Source organism: Colletotrichum truncatum, assembly GCF_014235925.2.
Source record: "Colletotrichum truncatum strain CMES1059 chromosome Unknown Contig_0004, whole genome shotgun sequence".
Taxonomy (NCBI): domain Eukaryota; kingdom Fungi; phylum Ascomycota; class Sordariomycetes; order Glomerellales; family Glomerellaceae; genus Colletotrichum; species Colletotrichum truncatum.
The window spans coordinates 2,420,413-2,442,754 of NW_027222401.1; the positions used below are offsets into that span (position 1 = coordinate 2,420,413).

The window sequence follows — 22,342 nt, forward strand, 5'->3', positions numbered from 1 at the left end:
TCTTGGCCGTTGTCCGTCCGAGGTTGTGTTGTGGTGTTGGTTGAAGAGAGCGTGGTTCGTGCGAGGGAGTAACAGGATTGAAAGGGAGTGGTCGGAAGGGGGCAAGAATTATTTTGCCAGAAGGGGCCGGGAGGCGCTGTCGCGGGTGTTTGATGACAGCGTTACCCAAAAACCCGCTGAGAGGGGGTGGTGCTGGGTTCTGGGTGCTGTGCTACTGGGGGGAGGGGTGGGCAGGTATGTACCTCCAGTCACCATTCTTTCTGAGTGAAAGTGCTTGGGTGAATTCGTGCAATGTGCAGCACCTGAGCGGTGCTTGTGCTGTAGGGGGTTGTGAGTTATCCAAGGCTGGATAAAGTACCTCGCGTACCACAGAGCATGTCAGTATTGAGGAACGGCGCAAGGGGGCGGAGACGGCAGGCGCGGTACGTAGCGGAGGTACCTCGAGGATGTGTGGCGGCGGAGGTAGCTCGCCCTGCCGTTGGAGTGGGGGACTGTAGCAGAAACAGCCTAACCAGGTACGGACCTTGGACGCGGTAGAACAGGTACTATGTCCTGTAAATTGGTTTTGCTGTGCTTTTTCCTCACTCTCACCTTTCTACTTGGGACTTGCTCGTCACCCACTTTTATTTCTTAGCACAAGTCTTACGGGTAAAGGAGAAACAAGAAGCAAATTTGGTAGAGAGCGATGGCGAAGATGGAGTGCCAAAAAAAAAAAAAAAAAAAAAAAGGATGGAGTAAGGGAGGAAGGGTCGGCGGAGGACGGAGATCGGGTGAGCTGGAAGGGCGAGGCCGAGAAGGCCAAAAATGAGGAAAAGGAATTGAGAATACTGGAGACAGAAAGAAGCGCGTGCTGGCTGTCGTGCCGTGTCGGCCGGACGAGTCCCACCCCTCTCACACTTTTTTTTCCTGCAATAGAGTGGTGCTGTAAATGCACCTCAGAAAAAGAGGTTCCATGAGGCATGAGGGTAATGGTAGCAGTAGTAGTAGCAATAAGCAGCAGCAGCGACGACGGCGGCGGCATCGGCAAAAGCTGTAGCGTTCCTGCTTCTCCGAAGGGAAACATGTCCCAGATGGGACGGAGAGGGGGGATGATGACAAGTCTCTATCTGTCACTCTGCTCACGGTGACCCCCTTTCAGCGAGGTAATGGCTCGCCGCAGGTACATCGGAGGTACACATTAAGTGGTGGCCGCCCGCCCGGATGGCCCGGGGACTAGCAAGACTCCACGCCCGACCCTATGCAGTCCTTCCCCCCCTTAAGGGAAGGTCAAGATGGTGCTTACGTGGTAGGGTAGCGCAGTTTTGGTGGTTGCGAACAAATTTGACCCTCTGCTTGACAAGCCTAGTGTAGACAGACGTGCCAGCCTAGAACCACTTCAACCCACCCTGGCAATCGCCTGCAGGACGTGGAGCGCTAGCTCGGCTGGCGGGTACTACCACTTGCGGTCAGAGGTGGATGCCGGATGGTGCGTAATTGGTAATCAGCGGCTTACTTCATTTTCGCTACCGTGGTGACAACAGACAGAGCCTAGTCGACACTCACCTATACCTCATGCTAACTATGTTGTACACCACCAATCTCCCCTTCTCTTTCTGACAAAGCAAGCACACTAGCATCGGCTCCAAAGATTCTCATCCCCCACGCGACCTCCATCTCGTTGTTATCGTCGTCGCCCTCTACACCCCTGGACCCGGGCACAAACAGATTGATCCCTTGCCTCTCAAACTGTCGCAGTCACTTGATAAAACTGAGTTGTGCATGAGAAACAAGAAAAGCAAAGCGGTCCCCGATACCCCTTACTACCCGGTCATCGTCCAAATTCCAGCCGCAACATCCAATCAGAGTTTCTAAATGCCTGACTTCTTCATCTCGTGCTGACAATCCCTGGCCAAAGTTGGCTTACCTTCCCCAGGCCCCTAGCTACTTGCTTGCTGCGTGAATGCTGCTTTAGCTGATGACGGCCGATGGCTCATCAGCTATAACCAAAATACCAGAGCAAAGACCAGACCAAACCTGCACCGAGCGGACCGTGGCCGCGGCCATGGCCCCCAGGTTTGCAATGCAAGGTCTCACTTACCAAACCAGTGAGCACAGTCCGATGCATCGTCAGTCAAGTCCCCAAGCCAAACATGAGCACGGGAGGCACACGCAGTCAAACCTCTCTGCCCTGTGTCAGGTGCCTCAATGTCAGCACCCCAGGTATTGCGGCGTTACAGCTGTCGACTTTTGGTCGCTACCTTTGCCTCAGCACTCTAACAAACTTCCCATCACGCCGAGTCAATGGAGAAATTCAGGTCCGGTACGGATACGTCCTGTAGAACGGCTTGAAGAGCGAATTATCAACAACGTACTACTCCAGCCGATCCGGATCCGGCTCAGTCTAGTGATCTAAGAAGGACCCCGAAGCCGAGAGTACAGATCTCTGCTATAGGCTCCGTAGTAAGCGCACCAAAGCCGCCCTCGAATCATTGCTCCCGAATCCGTCTGCACGCTGCCACTCCTGCGCAGCGCTTCCCTGCATAGCACAACTTTCATTTCCCGTGCTTCTCCCTTTCCGGTCGCCGCTTCCTCAGCGCCTGATCAAAGTGGGTGGGCGGGCGGTAGGCAGTTGAGGCACAGAGGTAACAACTTGCATGGATGGGAGGGATGCACAGCCCAGCCACTGCTTGGTGACCCGGCCCAACCGTGTGCTGGCAATACAGCCAACTACCTTTCGCAGACAGATCAGAAGAGCAACGACACCCCCAAACTGGCCCTCTTCGGATGGGGTCTAGCCTTCATTCCTTGTCATGACCAGGCGAATCCCAACCTCAAGACCGCAATTCGACCGTCACCATGGCCCGCGATGGGCCAGCGGTCTGGGATGACCCAAATTCAACCTGCTGCGTTAAAGTGATGCTGCCCACTATTGCGTTGCACGCCATGTTGCTACTTGGAGGCTGAGCAACTTGACCTTGTCTATCCCGGGAAGCAATCGTCGTCATCCTGACCCCTTCAATGCCCATCTTATTCCGTCCCAGCATGACCATTCAAGGGGACAATGGTTCCAGACACAGGCCCAGGCGCACACGCAGGCCCTCGCTGCTCGTCAAACTTGGAGAAGTTGATGTTAAATAACGACCCATACTTGGCCCCCCCGAAAGAGAAATTGGCCAAGCATATGTCAGCCAGGGGCAACCGCAAGAAAGTCCCTCCAAGAGGGGCGGCCCAAGTCTTGTCTTGATGACCGGCGGAGCTCGAAACCCGGCGCTTTTGATGAGCAGCCGATGGGCCAACTGCAAGCTCGCAACAAAGTCACTGCGAGCCCCGCTCCGTTTCTTGAAATTCGATTGAACCTCAAATAGTAAGCGAGGTGGCTCCATCTGTCGGTCCCTTGAACTTCAAAGTGGGAGAGAGAACAAGTCTCAGGGTCGCATCGTACCCACGGCGCCCGGACGGATCGCGAATCTTTGCACTTGTGGCATGAAGGCCTGTTGAGCCTGCTGGATTGAGCTACGCATTCAAGTTAGCCTGCTCCTTGTCTGAGCCAAGCCTTTTTCTGGTCTGTCATGTTCAGTCACAGACATAATGCTTACCGGTCAAACCTTTTACCAAGCTGATGGGGAAAGCCACCAGAAATGCACCATGCGATGAGAAGCCAAGCATAACAGCATAACAGACACAAAAAAAGTCACACATACACACACACACTCACTCACTCACACACACACCCCCACGACGCACACACAGTTAACTGCTCCCCCTGTTGGCGCAATCTGAGGCTGGAGAGATTAGAGAAGTGACCCGCGATGAGGCGATCTTATTCAGATCCCTCCACCCAGCCATTCTAACCACACGGGAAGCACAGCTTGAAACAAATCTACAGCCACTAAGGAGATATATAGCAGTCGCTCAATACTCTTCTCCAGGGCCAACCCTTTTTGCGCTTGCTCTTGGCGGTCTCTTCTGGGATGGCCTCTTCTCACAGATCCGTCTGTGTTCTCCTTTTCGTGGCGGTCAGAGTGTATTGCTTGACTGAACTGTTCACCGCAACCAGGGAACATCGACGTCGTTGACCCCAGCAACGGTTGTCACTTCCAAGGGGTGTCCCCTGTGTTCTTTTCCCACTTACCACCAAAAAAAAAAAAAAAACACAGATAGGAGGATGGACGCCGCGTAAATACGGGTGCTGCATGAGTCCGGACACTGCGCCGTAAAAACCACCTGCTTTCATGGGCCATTCCAACCCTGGGCTGGCTAGATTCAATCTCCCCTCTGCTCGCCAATCCATCAAACTAGCCAGTCAGTCAAGCCATTTTACGAGGGAGGGTCCACTGGAAGACTTGTCAAGCCTCAAGTGTCAAGGGGCGCCCACTAACAATCAGCATACTACATAACATACAGTACATCGCAATTGGAAATATGGAGGAACAGTGGAGGGATGTGCAGTCGGGCAGTCGGGGCTTACGACAAGCCCATTCGGAGGTAGGACGGGGAACGGCGGGCCTTTGCAGGGGTTCAAGCCACTTCTTCTTTTTTGCTACATCTATTCTGTGAATCTGCGAATCTACGTATGCACCCAAAGCCTAGCTGGTGCTCATTTGACGCCGAGTACGAAGGTGAGGGGGAAGAGGTGAGACCCTCATGCGCCTGGATGTGTAGTCACCCTACAATGTGATTATCAGGCTACGACGCACACAGCACACGGCATATGGCAGACCAGACGCCTATGCTACTTTTGACAGGTGGCTTCTTGGACACTCGTTCTGCTCGCGGCTGGTGTTCCTCATGGTCGCTCTGGAATGGAGTTTGTCCTAGTCGCGTCTGGTTACATGAAATTCGCCTCCAGGTCGTTGTACGACTCATGCAGAAAGGAAATGATCCAACGTTCACATTCTCAACGTCAGCCAGACTGGTCTCATCCAATCCAAAGATCCAGTTCAAACTTATGCCATGTCCATCCCGCATGGAAACGGACGGATGACTACAGATGGGAGGCGGGAAGACAGGATGTAGCCCTGAGCTGGGACATCCATTTCCGTCTTACCCTCCTGTAAGAGGTGTACCTTGCCTTGAGTGAAGCCAGCCATACCGAAAGACGGCGGACGGCACATAGAAGGCTGGTCGGCATGTACGGGACACACGGGTCGAATTAACCTTCTGAGATGATCGCTTTGATCGCGGTCCATGGACCTGGAACAGGTTCATCGATGCACCTCTCACCCCGACCGCCGTATCTGTGAAAGGGTTCCTTGAGCAGAATTAGTCTGACGACAAGCTTGGTGTGGCTTCCAGAGCGTCCCAAGCGCCTGGGCAGCATTCTACAGGCCATGACCTTCCCTCGTTATGTGCGAGAAGGCGTGCGGAGATAAGAGCGAGAACTACTCCTACTTTGCCCTGCCTAGGCACTCCAAACCAGGCCGTCATGCAGCCCAACTCGTTCAACTACGATGTCCCCCTTTCCGGACTCCTGTCCGACCCCTGAAACCGAAAAATTCGAGAACGGTTCATGGTCACTGGTGTGGTTTTCGGGGCTGGTTCTTAGCCACTCTTTTGATAGGCCGGGGGTGTGGACATCTTGGCAGTCCGCTGCCCGTTTGTGCCGCCGCCACATGCGATGATGATCAATCTATTCCTTCCACGCCTGCGGTTTTTTTTTTTCCCCTAACTGAAGCGAATCCCGTCATTCCGCAATCACAGAGTCGCTTTCTAAGAGGACCCCGCGCCGCGGACACCGAATAGCTGTTCGTCCGACAACAACCCGAATCGACTCACCATCGTAATCAATATTCCCTATGGACAGAACTAGGTTATGCTGATGTATCTGAAAGTAATCAGCATGTTGGCCATTGTGCACCTTGATGCCTGCTATCCAAATGTCAGAAACGGCTGTCGGGTGTTCACATTAATCGCCATGTGCCACTGTCCTTGTCCCCCTCCTCATTGCTGGCGTTGACTTGTGCCATGTCTGTCACTGGGAAACTCAAGTAATCATGAGCATGTTTCTTCCAGCCTGGCATGGATGTTATCCCCCTCTAGTCATTCCAACACCCACATACCACCCATTTCAGAGACATTAACATTGAACTATTCCCATGTTGCTGGCACCACCCCCAGGTGATGACATAAGCCGCGATAAGATAAGGCTGCGCAACTTTAAGTGATTCTCCACTTTTGTTCGCCATTTTGGCGACTGACGCGAAACTGGCCTTCAACGCGTCGGGCTCGTTCATTCCATCTACACTGGCTCTATACGCAATCATGTGACAGGCTTCGGCCACCAGCTATTCATCATATAATATTTACCTTAGCTGTGACCTCGATGATCTACGGCTGAGCTGTGTAAGCGAGGGTATCTTTCAGCCACGCAGGCCTCCGTTATGGCTCGTACAAAGAGTGGTAGCGGTCAACCTACCGGCCCCATCGGTAACCGAGATATCAGGAGCTTTTTCGGCGGGCGCTCGACTGCCAAAGAAACTCAGAATACTGTGATATCCTCACGAGCTACCAGGAGCCTTGGGGCCTCCTCCACTTCGCCATCGTCTATTGCAGTTGCTGAATCTCCGAGCGATGGCGCACTTGCCCACACCCAGGTCCGGGATGTGAAGGCAACCAGGCAACCGCAAGGCAAGAGGAAACGCTCGTTCACAGTACAAGACGAGAATTCTAAGCCAGGAACTGAGGACTTGGAGCACTCAAATGTTTCCAGCACGCCCCCTCCGCACTTCGTCCTGCCTGCATCAGGCTTCTTAAACACATCAACGTCATTATCTGAAATAAACACCACTCCCACCCTGCCATCCTCTACAAGACAGCTTCTTCTCAGTACACCTGGGCATAAACCCTCAAAAGAAAAGATAGTCAACGACGACTCAGCAGATTTATTCATGTCAGCCTCGGGCCGGACCCCGGCCTCGGCGCGCAAAGTCCGCTTCAACTCAGCGCCTTCTACACCGGGACATTCTTCTGAGCCAGATACCACTCCAGTACGCCTTCTATTCACGGGGGAAAAGAAGATGTTCCGCGAAAGTCCTTCCCAAGCTCCGGCTCGAAAGCTCCTTTCCCCGTCTAACTTACCATGCTCAAGGAGAAACGGACCCCTTCGCACACCTAAACGGGACCAAACAGGGCAAACATCAGGCAATGACACGCCAAACAGCCTGTCACCTTTACCGGATCTACCCAGCTCTCCAAGCATACCGCCGTCTCCATCGACAGCGAAGAAGCGTACTATATTAACCAGGGATGCAGTCATCAAGGGCTCAGATGAAGAAGAGGACGACTCATTCTCCGACTGTTCCCTTCCAGATCTTGACATGTTGGGTCCTAGAAAGCCAAGAGCAGATCCCTGTGGCACTCCGCAGGCCAAGAGAAGAGCGATCATAGTACACAAATCACCGCTCACCATCCAGCCAAAACACAAGTTTGACTTCAAGACGCTAGACGCACACTCAAAGAGGCACGACGTCATGTTTGACAGTCCCAAGCGGCCAAAAAATGTGGTTATTGAGGACGAAATGACGGTAGAGGTAAGCCCTAGCAAATCGCGCCAGAAGCTGATCGAAATTGCTGGCGTCAAAACTGAGGAGGATGCGGACAAAGCACTCAGGGCGATGGAGCGAACCCATACCTCCAGCTCGAAGAATAGATGGTACTTCTTCACCAAGGATGCGGATGTCTCGCATACTTCTATTCCCTTTCCAAAGAAGAGATCAAAGGGGCCTTGGTCATTTCTCGAGAAGCCTGGAACTCGTGACCGGCACATCATGTCTGGAATGCCTACCACTTTGGCGGCTTCATTGGAGCTCCCAGACGAGTTGTATTTTTGGGTTCTAAACATGGCAAGCGTCGAAAGGCTCGATGGTCTTCGGGAGGAGTATTGTAGGCTGGCTGCCGCGAATAAGAGACAGGTCAAGCGCCTCATTACCCCTGAACGGCTATTGGAGATCTTTCGCCAGCTGGGCGCTGCGAATCACGTGGGAGACGAGACATTGCAGCCAGTTCAGGAGGTTCGAGATATGTATGTGGATCGAGATTGGAGGCCCCTTCAATCGTGTTTGCATTGGCTTCGTAACATAGCGCAGCACCTCGAGTATGATGCCGTCGCGTACGGTGTCAAGATGCTTCTGCGTATGGCGGCTGATAAGGTTGTGCTCGAAAATGCGGATATGCTCATGGCTCAACAGCTTGCGTTGGGAGCTCTTGTTAACAACGTGGAAGGCAGTGTTTGGGATGATTTTGTAAGTGGGCTCCTGGAGACTGAGAGTTTCTATACTGACTGTTCAGTGTACTGAGGTTTGCTCGTCCCTCTATCATGGGTTCGACAAAAGCTCACTAAGGATTCTGCCCCTTACCTGCATGCCAGTCACGTCGCCAAAGCTACATGAGCTGCGGAGACGGTTGGCGGTTGCATTTTTCCTCCGAGACGCTGCGTTGTCAAGTAGGCATCCTGACAATGCTATGTCCCTTCGCCTTGTCATTGCCCGGATGAAGGATAGCGACTTCCAGGTCAACCGCAAGACCGATTATGCCGATCTCAAAGCACAAGTCCTGCTTCTTGACATGGCCGTAGACGACGGCTCGTTTGTGCCGGACAAAGACGATCGAGAACATGAGAAGAACTTTAATGCAGAAATTGATGACCTTGCCAAGCGTCTGAAGGCCATCTGGCGTGGCATTAACGACACGGGCGCTGCAAACCTTACTCGCACAGAAGCAAAAAGCGTCCTGGAATGGGTCGGACAGCGTTTGGCTTATTCTGTTCGCACAAGACCACCACCTACACAGAGCATTTTCGGAGACCAGGGACCATCATCGGCCAAGAAGAAGAGACAGCAGGACTTTATGCAGAAGTTTGTCCACTCTCGAAAAGCCAAGCAAACACCAGACGATTCAAAGGAGGAGGAGGCGTCTTCGGACGAGGATGCCACATTCGTAACTGCAATTGGGTAATGATAATGGACTTGTAGTATAACGACAACTACCTGATAAGCCAATGGTTGGCCACGATCATACAGCATCTAAGATACACCACAGGGGAAGGGTTTCAAAAAAAAAAAAGGGCGGCGTCAGGAGTCCTTCTAGCAGCAATAGTTTGTGTCCAGCCTCGAATAAAGGCTAAAATGGGGGTTGCAGAGCTCATTTCGGGAAAGGGGATGTTTAGTCGGTGAATCTGCGGTTGGGGTTCTTTCCAAACAGAGTCTCTCGCACGGCCGGCAGACCGGTATCCTGAAGGAGGTTTAGGCGCTCCTCAAATGTGTTGTTGATCTCAATCTTTCCGTTCCCGCCGAGGATAAAGATACCACCGGCACTATGCTTGCATTAGCGAAAGTAATTTTTAAAGAAAAACAGATGCCCATGCTGCATATGACACTTACCTCTCCGCAGGCAAGGGGTTCGCCTCATCAACCTTGGCCGTGCTGTCCTTTCCAGTCGTCTTCTTGTACTCCTTAGTTGCGTCTTCAATAGCCTTCTTAACAGCGTCGAAGTCGGCTTTCCGCGCGCGGACCTGAACCTCAGGCTCGTTGAGGGCGTAGAGGCCCTCGAGAACAAGGTTCTTGAGAATTGTCTGGTACTTGCCCTTATCCTTGGTGCCGTTGGTGAGCTTCTTGCGGGCCTCCTCGAAGATGTCGTCCAGCAGCTCCTGGCGGGCGCCGAGAACCTTGAGCCGGGTCTTGTTGGTCACGGTGGAGCGGGTGATCTGGAGCGACATTTGTGCCTGCTTAAACTTCTTCTCGTATTGGGTATCGATGGCGTCCGTCTCCTGGCGGACGAGCTTGGACTTTTCGATTGCGAATTCCTCGTTGGCCTTGATCTCGATCTCGCGGGCCTTTTCCATCGCCTCCTGCTTGATGAAGGCAGTCATCTTGCGGAGCTCTTGACCGACCTGTTGGCCATGCCGTCAGTATCTATATCCGCATACCGTTGGAGGTAATCGGCGTCGATGGGGGCGAGCTGGAGCGCGAGTGATGCATGCGGCGGGGGAGCTTACTTGGTCGTCGGTCAACGGTTGGTGCGACATGTTGGCGGTTTGGGGTTGAGCGACTTTCTCGATCAATTAGGTTATAGGAAAAGAGGATGTAGTCGAGATCGCAATGAGATCGAGATGAAGCTGGCAAGCTCGTCGTCGTAGGAGGTGGGGCGGATGGAGTTGGATTGGAAGGGTCGTGGTTGAATGAAGCTGTTGTTGACGAATCTCGATACTCCAAGCCGCAGCAGCAAGCATCACTGGACGTTCCGCCCAGCTGCTAGAACCGCTCCACGCACGCCGCCAGGCAGGCAGGCATGGAACAGCCACATTACTTGGAGCGCAGCAAATGCGGGCCCAGTTGTGATGCCCCACACTGCCACAGATGCTCTGTGCGTAGATCCCTCCCACCAGCACCAGCCTCACCTTCCTCTTTCCCTCTGGGCCAGTGACATCACGCAGCGCGCTTCTGACTGGGCACTTTCTGTAAGTATTCCATAGCAGCCCCCAAAGCAGCGTGGAGTAATTGGATTATCCGGCATCCGGCTGCCAGGTGACGCCGGCCCGTAGGACACTCGCACCGCCACATACGTACTGAATAATGCAGGAGTGAGCAAAGAGGGTCCCTTACTGTGGTCTAGTTCTGCGTGCATTACGGTGTTCCTTGGGTCGCTCACTGGGGGTGTGGGTTCCCCCCTTCGCAGCAGCAGCACCTTTGGGCCAGACCGACGGGACAGTGGGCGGCCATTGCGTCGTGCATAGTCAACGTACGTCTGTCTGGTGTTTCGAGCTGAGCCATGAACTAACAAAGTGTTCACCGACTCCGGCGATGTGGAAACTCCGTATTTTGTAACGCGCATTAAACTGCACACGCAAACATCTTCAATAAATCTCCCCACACCCTTATCTCTTTTCTATCCGTGTTCGATCGACAGCGAAAAGCGCAACACCCCGATTACCTACATCATCCTCAAAGCTTTGGCTTGGCGGGTAGAGATCATCCTTCTGGAGAGGAGCACACCTCTCCAAGTGGCGGGCTCTCGGGCAAACCTTTGTCACCTTTACGTCCTGCAACGTTCTTTATTTGGGTGATTCCGAAGGGTTCTTCCGCCCATCACAGCGTCTGACCACTCCCCGATATCGACTTCATCCGGTCCGGTTGACGACACACACATAACTCGAGCACAACAATAGGAGGGAGGATACGTTTACAAGGGTGGACTAAATAAATCCATGAGACCGAGGGCCTTCCGCCGCCACTTCATACACGACCACCGCCGCCAGATGACCGACAGCTAGCCTGCGCGCGCAATGGGGTCCCTTGGCGGAATCTCCCCCGGAGGGACAATCGCCGTACGCTCTTCCTCTTTGTCTGACAAGCGCCTTCGCCTGCTAACAGTAGTTTCTTACAGATCGGAATCATCGTCGGTCTTTTATCCACCAGTGTCCAGAGTCTGGGCCTGACCCTACAACGAAAATCGCACATCCTCGAAGACGAAAAGGGACCTCATGAAGTACGAAGGCCGCCTTACCGGAGGGGTAGATGGCAGTTGGGCATGGGCATGTTCATCGCCGCCAATCTGCTCGGCAGCTCCGTCCAGATTTCGACCCTCCCACTCCCCGTCCTTTCGACACTACAGGCCTCCGGGCTCGTTTTTAACTCGATATGCGCTACCTTGATACTCAGCGAGCCCTTCACGCGATGGTCGCTCTGGGGCACTTTGCTGGTTTGCGCCGGCGCCGTGCTCATTGCAATCTTTGGCGCCATTCCCGCGCCCGCGCATAACCTCCAGGAGCTCCTCGAGCTGCTCGGCCGCCGGCCTTTCATAGTGTGGATGATCATGCAGGCCCTGCTTGTGCTATCGATCGCCATCACCGTCGACTGCCTGGACGCCTTCACAAGCATGTCGCTCAACTCGCGGTTCCGCTTCGCCCGCGGTCTCGCCTACGGGTGCATAAGCGGCATCCTATCCGCGCACTCTTTGCTGGTCGCCAAGTCTGCCGTCGAACTCATCATTAAGACGATCGCCGACGGCAACAACCAGTTCGTTCACTGGCAGGCTTGGGTCCTTGTTCTGGCACTGATCACGCTCGCCCTGAGCCAGCTGTACTACCTCCACCGCGGTTTAAAGCTTGTCTCGACCTCGGTCTTGTATCCCTTGGTCTTTTGCATATATAACATCATTGCGATCCTGGATGGCTTGATTTACTTCAAGCAGACCGATCTCATCAGCCCTCTACGTGGCGGTCTTATCGCACTCGGAACCGTCATCCTATTATCAGGTGTGTTGGCGCTGTCATGGCGCCTCAGCGACGAACAACATACTCCCGGCGTTGGTCAGTCATCCCTGGCTCCCGGCCTGGGTCTCGTGGAGGACACGGAAGATGAGGAGGAGTCTCTTCTGGGCGGCGACGACTTGTACAGCCTCCACGAGGAAGACGACCCCCTCCCCGCATCGTACTCAACGTTCAACGTGACAAGCGGCGAAACCACACCGCTCACGCCCAACCGCAAGAAGACGGGCAGGAGGTGGCAAGAACGCGCCGAGATCTGGGGCGAGCTAGAGGACCGCGATACACCCAGCACGCCCATCTCCCGCAGACGCTCCAGCACGATGCCGGACATCACAGAATCCACCTCCCTCCTCGGCCACCGCCGCACCAGCGGCACACAACTGCAGGCACCGTCGTCAGCAGAGGCAGGCCCAAGCGGCGAGTCCCCCTCGCAACGCAGACCCGTGGGGCGAAGAAGGCGTAAGTCCACGGGGTTCCCCGGTTTCACAGCCCGCCGCCGCCGCAAGAGCCAGAGCAGCCAGCCCTCACTGCAGGACGCGCTGGGCGGTTTCTGGAAGCTCAAGTGGTGGCGGTCCGGTAGGGAGGGGGAAGATGGCGCACCTCCGTCGAGCAGCGGGAGCGGCAGTATATGGCCCGTGTTCCGTGACGATCCACGGCCCGACAGCAGTAGCAGCGCGCAAGGGGGACGGAGAGAAAATGGCGGCGGCGACGATGAGCCTCAGCATGATAGGGGGCGGGGCGGCCGGCCGAGTGATGATTCGCCTGTATGAGTATTGGAAGGCATATCCGTCACGTCCTGACTTGTTTCTACTACTTTTTTCTTTTTCCCTTTTCTTCCATCTCATCATACGTGGGTGTATGTGTGTGTGTCATTATTCCTTCCCGCAATTTTGGTCTTCTGCCCTCACTCCCATGTTTATGTGTAAATCCCTGATGGAGGGCGGAGGAAGTACCGGGAAGGGGGGTTATCAGCGAGTTTTTTACTCTAGATATATATATATATGTGGGCATTGACATCGGGTAGAATAGCTAAACCCGGAACTTTTCGAAAGTATGATATTTTATTTGCTCCATCGTCCGTTCGTATTGAGTACGTGCAATTCGCAGGAAGTCATCAGGTATGATGTCCAGTTAAGTTTGAATTAGCTTGGTGTTTACTCATGCCGGGATTTCGTTGACAAGACACAAGATGACCACGTCTCGGGGTCCTCTCAGAATCGAACTTTACTCGTCGTTACGTCGTCACCTAATTGGAGAGATTACCTGCGTAGGTTTTAGCATTTATAAATGTTTGTCGGCAACGACGGCAATTAGCTGGTTTCGGGGAGATTCTTTTTAGACTTTTGAGTAACCGGTCACAAATACCATTGTCTCTTTTCCTTTTGGATAACCCCCCCAGCAGCAATTAATTCTAGCGGTTACAATCGACCTGCGGCTCTCAAGCTCGTCGGTCGTGGACGAGGGGAGGGGAAAGCGGGAGAGCGACGCGGCGTTACGGAAAGTTTATCTCAGCAATGACCTGGGGGGGCGTACACTGACTCGCCACTTCAATGAGACCGTGGTTTGCTCATATATTTCGCACATGGGGGGACATTTTGGGTATGGACTGTGTGATGGGGACGTGAATGTGTCGCTCAAGAAGTAGCGACTTTATCATCCCGGGTTTCCTTTTAATGACGACGGATGAGATGATACAGGTTTACGGTGTGTAAACCCTTCCGAACTCCCATTTCTTGCTTTATTTTCCTTTGATTCTTCATTTCTTCATTCCGTGACAGCGCCTGGTTCATAAATAGAGTCTATATTCGGTAGAATGCTGGAGCAGTAGTAGAAGGCAGTGGCGGTCTGGGGCACCAGGATGTCTTCGGCCTCCCTTCCACTGGCCGCCCGCCAAATATAGATGAGAGCAAGAACGCGTACAACAACATGTCGATGCATCAATAAAAGTAGTACTTGCCACCGGTCTAGCCCCGCTCATCGACGTCGGCAGCCTGCCATCTCATCTAATCGAGCAACGCTTGTGCTCGTCCATCTCCCGTTTGTATGCCGGACCCACGCCGAAGATCGTGTTGTTTATCTCACGCACCAATTTACGGGGGAAGTTATCCTTCATTGGTGGATGTCCGTCTGTCAGACTCCGCTAAAGTTTACTTGGCGTGTTTAACCTATACGTGAAGCATTCTATTTCAAGCACTGGCATACACTGCCAGATGATGAATGGTGATCGTTTCCCCTTGGATTGTTCACGTAGAACTGGTGAGAATTGGGCTGGGGGACCATTTGCAGATAGATTAAATTGGCATCTTGGCCATCTACGTCTTTCACAACGCATCGTTACAGATAGACGTGCTGTAGCATATCCTAAATTAAGGATTGAAATTGGGTATATATGCAGAGCTTCTTCCAAAGCCTACCTAGATTGTCGAACGGTAGATCATCTTGAAGACGCACCGCCACCTCACAAGCCTCCGAGCATACTTGTACAGTCACAATCACGCCGCATCAAGGAGAACATGGTAAAGGTTTAGTAACATGATTGCTTTCAGGGCACTTCCCCCCTTTCACAGAACAGAGATAAATCGACACTAAAAATCTATATATGATGTCCAGACACAAAAAGAGGTGTTAGGACAGGTAAGTAAGAGAGTGGAAGAGAGACAAGTGGCCGTCACAGAAACAGACTTTCGCTCGAATATCTCCGTCCAGGGGTCGTTCCATGCGTCAAGATTCGTAGCCATGTCATTCGACGGAGTGACAGGCTCAAAAGATGCAAAAAAAGGGGGAGAAGGTTTGATTTCTGCCTGTCCACTTTGTCTAAGGGTGTGGTTGAACATTAAGGCCAGTCAATGGCCGCGGGCGGAGAGGTAAGGCGACTTCAATCTTTTCCAACCGAAAAAAAAGGAAAGGGGGCGCATAACGCTTCCCAGTTTCCACAGCAAAAAAAGGGTCGTCCAAGGAGAGACAAGAAAAACTGGTTGCCGTTCATTTGACCTGCGGCTGTGCCCCGAAAGAAAAAGCAGGGGTGAAGCATGCCTGCCTTAGAATCCACGGTATCCCGACTTCTCATCGATGTGGCGATAGCGCTCGCGCTCCTTGCGGTCCTTGACGAGCATGGCAGTGCAAACGACAAGGAGGGCGTCGATACCGACCATGCCAAATACGGCGGTGAAGATGTTGTCGACGAAGACGTTGGCGAAACTCGTAATCGGGGCGGCACACCCACGCTGGAGAGCAGCAGCAGCGGGGCTGGGGCACTGAATGTCGGTGATGAAGGCGGGAGAGGTGCTGTTAAAGTATCCACAGCATTTGAACTGACAGAAATGTTAGTCGATCCCTGCTATTCAAACCAATCAATGTTGAGGAATTGGCTTACGGCAGTTTGCATGAGCTCCTGGACATTGGGGTCGGCAGTAACCCAGAGCTTGCCAAAGTCTGCCTTGGTAGTAAGGGTCAAAACCCAGAGGTAGGTACCAAGAACCAGACTGAAGAGGCCGCAGAAAGTGACGAGGTATCCCGAGACCTTGAGCCAGCCACGGGTTGGGGTGATGATGCCCGGAATGGTGAAGAGAAAGGTGACGAAGATGAAGACGGCGTTAACGATACCAGCTGGCCGCAGTTAGCATTTCTTGGCCCCGTTTGAAGCATTTTCATGGTCCTCCAGTGCATGCATACCGGTCAGAGGGAATTGCTTCGTGAGCAACTTGATGGCGGCATCCACCCCTTCCTTCGGTGCCTCATTGATGGCGTTCTGGTTGATAAGAGAATATCCGATAAGAATGGCTCCAGTGATTAAGAAGACCATATCAGCGGCCACGTAGGCCAGAAGCACCTTGTTCGCCATGGCTGTTTGGTGTTGTGAATCTGAGCAGCCACGAGGTCCGATCGAAGAACGTCGCCCGGAGAGACTTGGCTGCCCGTCGACTGATCGTCAGATAATCCTCCTCTTGCTAGTTTCCACCTCTTGTGAACAAATTTGCAATTTGCGGATTTTAGATGTTGTGACGACCGGCGTCTTTTTCTTTTTTCGATTTATACGAGAGTTTAGAGATCGGTTTGCGGTTGCGGTATCGTCGGCTTCGCTGTCGTGTGGTAAGGACTGTCTTCGACCAGCAAAAATAAAAGGAACTTCCACCACCCAGCGGGGGACGATCGCAACTACGAAAAGGGAGAAAGAGGGAAGGGCGACGAAGGTATCGTCAACGAAGAGAATAATGTCGATTTGAACGATTGTACAGAAGAACGTGAAATTGGCCAAAGTCGCACTCCAAAAGAAACCCGGCTACGCGGAGAATTGGAAGAAGGAGAGGAGTCAAAGTCGCAACAGCAAGTCTGAGAAGGTGTGGAACGGGAGAGCGGCCGGTATCCACAATACTGTCTCGGACGAGACTTGAACTGGCCAGGGAGACCCCAGGGAGAATCGCCAGATTCAATCAACTGTGGGGGGTGACCAGAATGGAGAAGGAAATGTCAAGAGAGCGTGGGTGGGAGAAACTGTGAGTGGTCGGCAGAGGGAAGCGGCTTGGTGTGCTGGGGCTCTTGGCCGCTGGGTTACGTATTGGGGCGCGGTGGCAGGACCGCCCCTCTCTCGTCACTTTTGATGGCTCGAACAGCAGATGGGAGAATGAGAAACGCACCAGAAACAGCTGGGACCGGCCCATACAATGTCACACTGTGTCTCAGACGGCTTGAAAGAAAGAGTAAATGGTGCGGTTAGTGTCGTGGACGCAACATTAAGACGGTGCGAAAAGGCCGAGCTTAGAGGAGACGACGGACTGTGAGAGGAGGAAAAGGGAGGTCGTGATGATTCGAGTTCCCTGACGAGACGTGTTTCAGGATCGAGGGGCGACCTCATGCAGGCGGCAGGCACGCACCAAAACCAGAGCCGTGCAGCCACAACGCCGGGGTTTGTGGCCAATCACAGTATCCAAAACGTCCAAGAGTCGCCTGATTGGGGTGGTCGTCCGTTTTGGCCCAGTTGGTTAGGGCTGCCGCTGGCTGGCTTGGTCCCTGCCAGTCCTCACAGGGGCACGGTTGTTCCCTTCCTACCTACGTACGATTAGGGCAGTGCAAGTCATTTTGAACCGAAAATCCATGGGCTAGAGACTTCTCTTTTCTTCACTTGACGTGGTGATCCATGGCACATTGCCAGCCACACTGGCGCTTACTTCAGCGGCCAACCATCGTAACAACTTTCTCCTCCCCTAGCCTTACATCATCGTAAGGACAAAAAAAGGAACAGGAGACGAGGTCAGGGTTGTGCAGGATCCGGCAAAGCCTCCCTAGAACCCTTAGCACGTCGAATAAGCACTCCGGCACTTGAAGAGGGGGAAGTACGCGGCACATCGCGAGACATGTCGCAACAGCTTTCTACATACCACTCTGCCATATAGTATTAGTCCACGCGGCTAGACAATCAAAATCAATTTGTTCCTCATTTTACATTCCACGGCTGTCTCCGATCTTTACGTGCCCGGCTGTTCCACTCGTATGAATTTGCGTCGGAGCAACTCTACAAATCGAGTTCAAGTCTTGATTGCAAGGCCCCTCATCGCACGATCTAGGCCAACGGTGTCGCCTTCTTCAGCCGCGGTGGGACGACGTTGTTGCCGCCTGCGCCCAATTTCCAAGTTCTTGGCTCCCCTGTGAACCATATTGGGCTTCCCCACTACCTTACTCTCATCAAGGTGTGCCGGAGATAGGCAACTAAAAAAGGTACTGTGGACTACGGTGGTGTTCGGGAAGCTGCCAGGGATCAGGGCGCTAGAACCAATTTCAGGCCCTCCTTTTTTTTCTTTCTTTTTTCCTCCCCTGCAGCCAATGTTCAGTTCTCTTCCCTCCCTCTGCTGCCCACCGTGCAGCCGAGGATCTTGAAGTGAGGCTCTGGTGAGATCTTTGACATTTCATTGCCTACTTGTTGGGACGCCCAGACCTGCCAGCTAATCACTCGCCTCTGCTCCGTGCTACGAAGTACCACAATTGTCATTCACGCCTGCTCTTCCTTCTAAGCTGATGCAGCGCCCAGTGGCATAAGATGCACAGCCTTTGCTAACGCCAGAAGGCCCTGCATCTGTTTCGCCCGTCTTGCGTTCCCGCTTCCGTTCCGCGTGTCCCCGTTTTGTTCGACAATGAGACCATAGGAAACGAGCGCGCGAGCCTCAAGGAAGACCCAACTCCCCGGGAAGCCATAGCCGTGTCTGCGTAGGGCTCGCTCCTTTGCCAGCCCAGCAATTTTAGTCCGTGTTTGTTCCAGATATTCCCATCTTGTGTCTCGCTACCGAGATCAACGCCAGATTGATTGATTGCTGAAGTGGTATCGTGTTTCGATGCATCTTTTTGCTAGATCTTATTGGAACCGCCCGTCTCGCCTCGCACAGATACCAATCGGTGAATTCCATTAGCCATCATCCCCAAGTTTTCGTGTCTGTGAAGCACTGTACTGAGTAGGAGATATTATTCTCGTTCGTTTGGTAACAGACATGTCTTTCTCATTCAAGATGACCTGGTCTATGATCGAATGTGTGTTGGATGGATGTTGTTGGCCTTAGTTGGTCATGTGCAAAAGCCACAAACGGTGTGCCCCTCAGGCCCCACCGCCACTTTCACACGATGGGAAAAAAGATAGGGCCCTAACCAGGGATCGAACCTGGGACCTCTCCCAGACTGAATCGTCGAATAGACAACCCTAAGGGAGAATCATACCGCTAGACCATCAGGGCAGATTGGATTATTGCAGGCTTCCTGCTCGTTGGAAGATGGAGGCGCAAAATTCATTCAAGCGGGTTTGATGTGGGCGATGGACCACACTACTAAGGGCAAAGAATGTGACAGGGATGTCCCAAGAAGACGGATATCGGGATGTACGGAGTGCTTTGAGACATTTACAACGGTTCCGACGGAGAGACCAACAACTGCTAGCTGCCGCGCCACGTCTGTCATGTCGGAGGTTTGACGGCCATCTCCGCAGTACTATCGACGTTCATGGCCATTCTTAGTTCCCTGTCCCAGTGGTTTCCATCGGGTTATCAATTCCAACCGCCTAAAAATAATTCTAACAATAAGGCAAGGAAGTATCAGAGCAACTTCCAGCGATGAATTTCTGGCCTGCCTTCGGCCTGTCGGCCTCGAAAAGCTGGGCCGAAGGGTCCAATATGTGGTCGATGATGTGAACGACACCCTTGCCTTCGTCAGCACCTCCGCAGTGATAAGTACAGGTGATGGGGTGGCAGCATACCTTGGTAACTTCTAGGTTTCCTTCAGTTATAGTCGCCACGTCATTGAGCCATATCTTGCCGCCCTTGGCCTGTGTTCCGACGTACAGATATGATCCCGTCTGGATCCGCGTGGTTGTTTCGTTGAAGACGGTCGTGTTCAGGCGCGTGTTAGGGACGTAATGGTGCTGCATCAGGTTGCCCAGCCACCACTTTCCCTTGGGCGTTGGCGTGAAGGTGTTGAAATACTGACCGGTGTGTTTGGAGAAGGCTTCGTTCGATGGGGCGAAGAAGGTGAAATCCCATGTAGGAGTTGTATCGAAGGCTTCTACGAAACCTGGATTGCTGCTTAGCTTACTCTGTTTCTCCCCCCTCGTAAAAGATTGCCTGGATATTATCTTACCAGCGGATCCGCTTAAGACCTTGGCTAGTTCCGTTAAGTCGCTCCTGGAGTTGACGAAGTCTAAGAGAGTTGTAACCCCTGAGGCCTTTGGGGGTGCATATGTGCCATCGGGTTTTGGCGCATACGAAAGTGGTCTTCGTTCGAACCCATCCGCATAACATACGGACCCAAGGACAAGCACGCTCAAGAAACCACAGACCTTCATGTTGAACGGACGGAAGATTCAAGGTGAATTTATTAGGCTTGCGGAAACTTGTAACAGAAATGTCTCCTGTTTATGGTACTGCCTAGGTTGAGCTTGAGTCCGAGATGTCAAAATTGTGAACTTCCTCCCATCTGCTATACCATGCAACATCTTGAGATCTAGAAATACTCAGAGACCAATGACCCCGGGGATATCTCCGGCGCGGCGCCGAGCCCCGACAGTCATCCCGGAGATGCGGGTGCATACTTACAAGACCTTTCCCCGCAGATCATCGGCAAATCGGGACAGCCCGCATCGGAGGATTCTTCGGGCGGTTTTCAGTGTTGTTGACTCCGTTGAGGTCAAGGTCGTTTATGTTCTTACGCTTGTGAGCCATCATATGGAGATAATTACAAGGTGGCCTGCACACAATGCTTTGGAACTGCGCTCGCCTCGCCCACCTTCAACGTTACCATCGACGCCATGCATACTACACTTTGGTTCCTCCTCGCTGCTACTGCTGCTGCTCCTATACTCGGGGCTGACAGCGGTAAGGCGTCTAAGCCTCAGATGGGTACGCTGTAAACACCAAGTATCGAATAATCGGGTGTTTGACTTACATTCGTAACAGGCTGGAACTCGTGGAACACATTCAAGGCCAATATAAATCAGTCCATCATCGAGGCCACTGCAAAGGCCTTAGTCGACAAGGGCCTGGCTAAAGCAGGATACAACTACCTCATCATGGACGAAGGCTGGCAAGCCGATGAACGCGCCGCAGATGGTTCACAATTATTCAACGCCACACGGTTTCCGTCAGGAGGCTCAGCCATCGTCGACCACGTTCACAATATGGGTCTCAAGATTGGGATTTATAGGTATATCAACCTTTGCCGAATAACAAATGTCTGAAAACAACCCGCCACTCACACTTCACAGTGACTCGGGTGTATTCACCTGCGGCTTCGCCCCAGGGAGCTGGGGCTACGAAGAGCTCGACGCCCAGACGTACGCTGACTGGGGCATTGACTACCTCAAATACGACAACTGCGGAGGCTTCCACGCCGGAACGCACACCCAACAGGAACGCTTCCAGATCATGTCCAACGCACTGCGTAACACCGGCCGCGACATCTTCTATTCGCTGTGCCAGTGGGGACACCAGTTCCCCTGGTATTGGGCGGACCAAGTCGGCGCTGCGTCGTATCGCATGTCAGGTGACATTCACGCCGCATTTGCAAAGGACAAATCCGGTGTGTGCAATACGGCATACTGTCTCAACACGGGGTATGCTGGTGTCAGCGTGTTGACAATGATCCGCAAGATGAGGGAGATTTCTCCATTTCAGCACAGGAGCCGGGCGTCATGGGCGGATATGGATATGCTCGAGGTCGGGGTCGGGAACGTGATGACAGAGTTTGAGGAGCAGACGCACTTCTCCTTCTGGGCTGCTTTAAAGTCCCCTCTCATTATCGGCGCTGACGTCGCCACGATCCGCGAGTCGTCGCTCAAAGTTCTCCTCAACGAGGAAGTGATTGCCATCAACCAGGATGAGAGGGGTGAAGCGGTGAGGTATCTCCCCGGTCTATCGACGGAGGGCAAGGTACAGGTCTGGGCGGGGCCGGTTGAGACTGGGAAATATCGGCATGTTGTCCTGGCGCTGAACTACGGGAACGAGACAGTGGACATTGAAGTGCCGTGGAATGAAGTCGGGATTGAGGAAGGGTGCAGTAGTGGGATTAAAGTGAGGGACGTGTGGGCCGTTAAGGATCTGGGGCCTGTGGAAGAAAGGATTGTGTTACAGGGAGTGGAAGTTGGCCAGACCAAAGTACTTCTACTATCATGTTAATTTGGAAAAGCCATCAGAATTGTTGCTACTTGGGGTGTCGTTAACCCAAATCAAAGCCTCAAAGGTAGTCTAGCTAAGCAGAACCTCACTTTTTAATCAGAACGATTAAATGACATTCGAAGCCCTTTATAATTGACCATCTGTCAGTGTCTGAACAACAATATCTCTCACCTTCTTGATTACTGCTTGTTAAAACAAGACTATTTTTTTTGAGTAGAAAGCCGCTCTTGGCCAATAAAATACATATGGATGTTGACGGAAGCCTTGTGACAAAGAGTCATATCAGAAATAAGGCTCATTTATTGAAAAGACCTCGTGTTGTCCCGTAAGTGAAGGTCTAGACTGCATGAAACCCCTGCCAAGTCACCGTCCACCCAGCACAGTAATCACACGCGCAATCTCCCAGGCCACAAAAGAACCAAAAGTTCAATTTGTTTCATCAAGAAACATTCGCCTA

The 22,342-nt window shown here is 52.8% G+C and overlaps 7 protein-coding genes across 7 annotated transcripts; 4 read left to right on the forward strand and 3 right to left on the reverse strand.

Annotated features, from left to right (window-relative positions):
- Positions 1–6,359: 6,359 nt before the first annotated feature.
- On the forward strand, positions 6,360–8,931 carry CTRU02_207436 (uncharacterized protein; the record flags this gene model as incomplete). The annotated part of the gene is made up of 2 exons (XM_036719176.1): positions 6,360–8,219; positions 8,266–8,931. 2 exons carry the CDS (start codon positions 6,360–6,362, stop codon positions 8,929–8,931), a joined length of 2,526 nt encoding a protein of 841 aa, XP_036588883.1.
- Positions 8,932–9,138: 207 nt separating this feature from the next.
- CTRU02_207437 (vacuolar ATP synthase subunit e) lies at positions 9,139–10,000 on the reverse strand (the record flags this gene model as incomplete). Its single annotated transcript, XM_070204893.1, has 3 exons — positions 9,139–9,289; positions 9,357–9,865; positions 9,902–10,000. The coding sequence occupies 3 exons, from the start codon at positions 9,998–10,000 to the stop codon at positions 9,139–9,141; spliced, it is 759 nt and encodes a 252-aa protein (XP_070061426.1).
- A 1,257-nt stretch (positions 10,001–11,257) lies between these two features.
- On the forward strand, positions 11,258–13,011 carry CTRU02_207438 (DUF803 domain-containing protein; the record flags this gene model as incomplete). Its single annotated transcript, XM_036719174.1, has 2 exons — positions 11,258–11,299; positions 11,359–13,011. 2 exons carry the CDS (start codon positions 11,258–11,260, stop codon positions 13,009–13,011), a joined length of 1,695 nt encoding a protein of 564 aa, XP_036588881.1.
- A 2,268-nt stretch (positions 13,012–15,279) lies between these two features.
- On the reverse strand, positions 15,280–16,082 carry CTRU02_207439 (tetraspanin; the record flags this gene model as incomplete). The annotated part of the gene is made up of 3 exons (XM_036719173.1): positions 15,280–15,552; positions 15,615–15,847; positions 15,914–16,082. 3 exons carry the CDS (start codon positions 16,080–16,082, stop codon positions 15,280–15,282), a joined length of 675 nt encoding a protein of 224 aa, XP_036588880.1.
- A 1,009-nt stretch (positions 16,083–17,091) lies between these two features.
- Positions 17,092–17,301, forward strand: CTRU02_207440 (uncharacterized protein; the record flags this gene model as incomplete). The annotated part of the gene is made up of 1 exon (XM_036719172.1): positions 17,092–17,301. One exon carries the CDS (start codon positions 17,092–17,094, stop codon positions 17,299–17,301), a length of 210 nt encoding a protein of 69 aa, XP_036588879.1.
- Positions 17,302–19,289: 1,988 nt separating this feature from the next.
- Positions 19,290–20,057, reverse strand: CTRU02_207441 (beta-ig-h3 fasciclin; the record flags this gene model as incomplete). Its single annotated transcript, XM_070204894.1, has 2 exons — positions 19,290–19,786; positions 19,853–20,057. 2 exons carry the CDS (start codon positions 20,055–20,057, stop codon positions 19,290–19,292), a joined length of 702 nt encoding a protein of 233 aa, XP_070061427.1.
- A 462-nt stretch (positions 20,058–20,519) lies between these two features.
- Positions 20,520–21,885, forward strand: CTRU02_207442 (alpha-galactosidase; the record flags this gene model as incomplete). The annotated part of the gene is made up of 3 exons (XM_036719170.1): positions 20,520–20,610; positions 20,668–20,914; positions 20,976–21,885. 3 exons carry the CDS (start codon positions 20,520–20,522, stop codon positions 21,883–21,885), a joined length of 1,248 nt encoding a protein of 415 aa, XP_036588877.1.
- Positions 21,886–22,342: the final 457 nt, after the last annotated feature.